The 5,349-nt window shown below is 54.9% G+C and overlaps 1 protein-coding gene across 1 annotated transcript; it reads right to left on the bottom strand.

The window, feature by feature from the left end:
* Window positions 1–7: 7 nt before the first annotated feature.
* Window positions 8–2,721, bottom strand: RAB42 (RAB42, member RAS oncogene family). The gene is made up of 2 exons (XM_037010735.2): window positions 2,426–2,721; window positions 8–1,789 (listed from the first exon to the last, which is right to left on the bottom strand). The coding sequence occupies exons 1-2, from the start codon at window positions 2,656–2,658 to the stop codon at window positions 1,366–1,368; spliced, it is 657 nt and encodes a 218-aa protein (XP_036866630.1). The 5' UTR covers window positions 2,659–2,721; the 3' UTR covers window positions 8–1,365.
* Window positions 2,722–5,349: the final 2,628 nt, after the last annotated feature.

The raw sequence follows: 5,349 nt of genomic DNA, 5'->3' as shown, positions 1-5,349 counted from the left end.
GGAAGAGACTCATCCCATTGAAAATCTACTAAGAACCCTAGGAAGGAGGGATTACCCTGTGTGAGGAGGAGGAATGTGAGATTCAAGGTGGTGGAGTAACTGGCCCCAGGTCACAAGTGAGGGAGTGGTTGTGTGCTTTTAGCTGTGTCAACTGTCCATGCCCTTTCCATGCCCGCTGGTGCAATGAGACCCCCAAGACACCCTCTCTACACCTATTGAGAACCTTCCCAATATAAACACCATCTCCTCTGTGAAGCCTTCCCTGATTGCCTCTGCCTAGCAATTCCTGTGGCAGGATATTTCCCTAGGAGGGCAGATTCTGAAATGGAGATTAGTATGCAGACATTTATTAGGGGATTCTTGAAATCAGTAACTGTTGTGGGGAGGAAGAGAAGGAAGGAGGACTGAACAGAGGGAGAATTTAGCTCTGATGTTGTCCCAAAAATGGCTTCAATCAATCCCAGGGAGAGTGATGAAGCTGGCTTTGACCTTCAGAGTTGTGCAGAGCTGGCGCAGGCCTTTGAACACCCCCACACCCCTCACCCCTGCTTCTAATTGATGGTGGATATGGGCTGCTGTGAGGGATGCGCAGTCCCCAGAGGGTGCTGTGAGCTGCGCTCCATCATCTGGCAACCCTCCCAGCAGCTGGGGGAAAGGAGGGGGGGTGGGGGGGCAGCACTATAGGGTCTTTGGCCCTGAAGGGGATCTTGGTGGCTAATCACAGTGTCTACTGTGTACCCAACAAGGGAGCTGCTCATTCGTGTTCATCCCGGCCTTCCAGGTCCAGATCCAGGCCCTGGCCTTGGAGTAGGGGCAGCGTGCAGCAACCCTGGATTTGAGGGCCAGTTAAGACTCATCCAAGCGTGAGGACCTAAGGGGACTCTGAGGCAGGCTCACCCTGAAATTCCCTGCACCTGTCCTCGCCTGGGCAGCAGCGTCCAGACGCTGAGCACCTCAGCGTCCCAGCCCAGGAACACTTCCCAGAAATGGCCACATCCCAGCCAGAGAGGAAAGAGTGGTGATGACAGTTCCTTTCATCGAATTCGAGCTGTGTGGCCAGCTCTCGTCAGGCACATCCCATCCACTACCACTTCACGCCCACGACCCCCTGAGAGGGTGAGGTCTTTTATGAGCCCCACTGGCAACTGGGAACCAGGCTGCACACCTGGCCTCTCAGGCCTTTTCTGCCAGAAGAGTGCTGAGCTCTGTGACCCCCGCCCCAAATCCAAAAGGCGTGGCTGCATTAAGCTACTGTTTATAATAACCCTTCGGATACATTGTGCCATTTGTCCTCCAGAGAGATCCACATACTCCCCATCCCACCACTTCTGAGGTTGGCACTGCTTTAGCCCTTCCCTCCTGGAGTCAACACTGGCACAGGCCTGGATGCTGCTTCCTGCTGGGGGACCTGGGGATTGGAGTGTCATAGAAGAGCCGGACCCCGCCCCAGTCCTCCTCCAGCTTGATGTCCCCCTGCTGCAGGGCCTGCTGGATGGCATCCACCAGGGTGTCGAAGGCCAGGTCCACATTGCAGTTATTTTTGGCTGAGGTCTCCATGAAGGCCATGCCCAGGGAGGCAGCCAGCTCCGCTGCCTCCTGGGCAGAGACACAGCGGGTGCTCTGCAGATCACTCTTGTGGCCAACTAGCAGGAAGATCACCTTGTCGTGGCCCTGAGTGGCCATGACCTCCTGGTGCCAGTCTCGGATGTGTTCAAATGACTTCCTGTTGGTCACATCGAAGACCAGTAGGACGCCCACCACATTTCGGTAAAAGGACCTGGTGATGCACCTGATGGGGGTGGGGAGAGGCTTATGCCTTCAAACACCCCCTACCCAGAGGCAGGACATCCCCAGCATCCAGTAACTGCCTAAATTCCCCACCCCACCCCCATCCCCCACCCCAACCCCCTCAGCTCATTTCACACTGCCCTGTACTTCTCTGTTGCTGGTGTCTGATTCTCTCCAATGAGAATGTGCACCCCCCACTTAGGGAGCAAGTTTAATTCACACACTCTCCTGACTATTCCTCTATTCCTGGAGGAAGACTGATGTTTTCCTGATTGCGGGGCTTAGCTTCCCATTCTCTATGGCAGACTCCTATGCATCCTTCAGGGCCAACACAAATCTCTCTTCTTTCACATCCCTCGCTGGCTCCTGTGGGCTCTCTCACACCCAGGTCATTCGTCCCTCCAGGTTTCTGTGTCCTTGTGCACCTCCCCCTTCCGGCGCCAGGCCTGAGTGTTCCCCTGGGGTGGGCACCAGGTCTCAGGCATGCGTTGGCTGAGGGGCTTGGCCCACCCGGCTGTGTTCTGTCGGATGAATGACACGGCGCAAAGGACCCGAGACCCAGGGCAGGGACCCCAGCCCTTTACTTGGGCCCAGGCAGCTGACCCCTCAGACCCCCGTCTCCCCTGTCCCCGCGCACCTGAAGCGCTCCTGGCCTGCGGTGTCCCAGAGCTGCAGCTTGACGGGCGGCCCGGCCGGCAGCTGCAGTTTGCGGCTGTAGAACTCGACGCCCACCGTGGGATCCGGATCCGGCTCGGGCTGCGGTGTCCGGGGCGCGCCTGCCACGTAGCGCCACAGCAGCGACGTCTTGCCCACGGCCGCGTCCCCCAGCAGCGCGATGCGAAACTGGTAGCTGCATCCCCCCTGCTCCATGGCCCGCGGCTCGCCTCCAGCCGCCCGCGAGGCTCTGAGCCGGCCCCGCCCCTGCCCCGCGGCCCGGAAGGCAGCGCGGGCCCAGCGGAGCCCACGGCGGCGCACTGGGTGCCTGGGATTAAAGGCCCGGGTCGGGGCGACCCGAGGAAACCGGGCCTGGGCAGATCACCGCCTCTCTCTGAGCCTAGATTCTCCTCTATAAAATGCGGAGAATACAATACCTACTTCACAGGATGAAGACGTTAAACTAGATAATGTGCGGGGAGGACCAGAGGGGACCACACCCAACGCCCTGGCCAGAGACTGACCCCGCTAGAGCACCCACATCATTCATCAGTGGGAGTGGTTTCTCCGCAACCCACTCTCCAGTTGGGTCACCAGTTGGGCCCCTGCTGCTGGACGTGGGGACACCACTCTAGGATGGTTTGTAAGTGCTCCTTCCCCACCCAGGTGCCCCTTTCCCGGGCCGAGGCCTCCCGTTCAATGTTCAGGTTCAGTGTTCAGCAGCCCCCCCTGTTCTTCAGTGTCTGCCTGTGCTGGGCCCCAAGGCCTAGAGGCGTACCCCGACACAGCCCTGCAGAGGCCACAGGACAGGCATGGACACTGCAGTTCCAGAGGGAGGATGGTTGTCCTGGGCACTGCACAGCTAACATTTATGAGGCCAGACGGTCAGTTCCTTACGCTTTGGGGGCAGCGACCCTTTGTGAGGGCCAGAGGGTGCCTGCTCTAGAGCCGAGGGCGTTCAGGCTCTGCTGTGTGGCCTGGCTCAGGTCACACGGCCGAACTGCAGCTCACATCTGAGTTTGTCTCAGTCTTCATTACAGAAAGCGGACTGCAGATCAAGCACCAAGAGGACTGGGGTGTGGTGGTGGGGTCCCACTGGTCAGGAGCAGGGCAAGGCTGGCACATCTGCTTCCAAGACCCACTCCTCCCTTTCCGATACGGCCTTCTGGAAGCCTCGGACTTTCAAGGCTGAAGTTCTGGCTGGGCCCAAACAGACCACTCGGGTGGATTTTACCCTTTTAACTTATTTTGTCAAATTGGTAGTGGTGGGCAGGGGAGGAATCCTCACTCTTGGAATTATATCACATTTACTCCTCACACGACCTTGTAAGTAGATAGATATTTTTATCCTGCTCATTTTTACAGATGAGGAAACTGGAGCTCAGAGAAATGAAATAACTAGACCAATGTCAGTCAGCGAGGAAGAATGAGATTAGCTGTCAAGTCTACCAAAGGCCAAACGCTTGCTTTGTCAGTTTCTGAATGGACCTTTTGGGGATCTTGGAAGGCCCAGATTTCCTTCTGGCTATAAACAAATCAATACGAAGCCATTTGATCAAGTCTCCAAGTAATCCCTGCCAGTGGTCGCCTACATGGTAGAGCCTGAAGGGTGCTGAGTCTCTGCTTGCCCCCTTCCTCCAGAAGTAGGAAAGAGAGGAGCCTGAGGATCCGGGAACCATGAGGAGCCCAGGAAGGGTGTGCGTACCGCGGGGGAGGCATCCTCCTGGCCAGCTCTGCCCAAACCGAGAGTCTGCCCCACCCCCACCTGCTCACTGATTCCTCCATCAGGTTGATCTCACCCCCGTGCTCTGTTCAGCTGGAAAAGTATTTCCTGTGTCAGGTCCCCGCTGAGGTTCCCAGACCCTTCTTTACCTACCACTGGTGCTCTGAACTCCAGCTGTGCTGAACATCTGCTCTTCTCAGCCTTCTGCCCAGAACACTTCTCTTCTGCTCCTCTAAAGGCTTGCTAACTCCAACTTCGCGGTAGATCCTCAGGTTACATCCACGTCCTCAGGAAGCCACTTGCTGACTGGCAGTGAGGTCACATGCCCTTCTGTCTGCCGTGATGTCTGTGTCCCCGTAGGCTGCAAGGCCCTTAAGGGCAGGCACCTATGGTAGTGATGCTGGGGTTCTTGTTTGCGGGGTAGAAGAATGAACTTAGCAAACAGTCAAGGTAGGAGAGCCAGGGAGAGGCTTTTATTGAGACATACAGTGAGAGGACAGAGCTCCTGGCTCACGCCAGAAGGGGACAAGGGTGCATTGTCTAGGGGTTTTACAGGTGGTTAAGAGAAAAGCACTAGGGATGCAGACTCACCAAATGGTCTCTAAACGTTTATCTTTGAAGAGACACTAAGTTTCTTATCAGTTTCCTGGACTATTTTGCAGAGTTAACACAAGAAATGTACTGCTATGATTCTTTCCCAGAATAGCAGCTTCTTGGTTTGGGAGCACATTCATCAAGACTGACTGTGGCCTCCCAAGGTGGGTTGGGTTATTTGTCTGTTTGTAAGAGTAAGTTAAGAATCTTACTTCTTAACTTCCTGGGTGTTAAAAATGCAATCTTATCTTTAAGGTGGAATCCTTCCTGCCTTTTATTATGTTGTTTGTGACTGGGCCTGCCTGCTATATTAATCACCCAGGTTATATATTACTTGATTAGGGCTGAAGGAGGAAAAGCAGCATCTGGGCAAAGTTAAAGAAGATAGCTGAGCCTTTTAGCAGGTTAAAGTAAATTTTACAATAGCTTCATTTAACTGACACAATGAAGACATGGGCTGTGCTGAGGTACTTTCTTATCTGGGGGATGTTCAAACATTCCAGGCCAAGTTACTCCTGGCTTTTAGTTTTAACTAATCTCACTGAAGAATGCTTATATTCCTAGTTTGACATTTTACTTTAGAGAATTAA

This window comes from Manis javanica, chromosome 4 (assembly GCF_040802235.1).
Source record: "Manis javanica isolate MJ-LG chromosome 4, MJ_LKY, whole genome shotgun sequence".
Classification (NCBI taxonomy): Eukaryota; Metazoa; Chordata; class Mammalia; order Pholidota; family Manidae; genus Manis; species Manis javanica.
This window is presented reverse-complemented; position numbering and strand designations above follow the sequence as displayed.

Bases quoted from the DNA above. Each gene is read 5' to 3' on its own strand.
- RAB42 (XM_037010735.2), bottom strand. From the start codon at position 2,658: ATGGAGCAGGGGGGATGCAGCTACCAGTTTCGCATCGCGCTGCTGGGG. The intron at 1,790-2,425 runs GTGCGCGGGGAC...CACCCCCATCAG, and splicing joins GCAGGCCAGGAGCGCTTCAG to GTGCATCACCAGGTCCTTTT.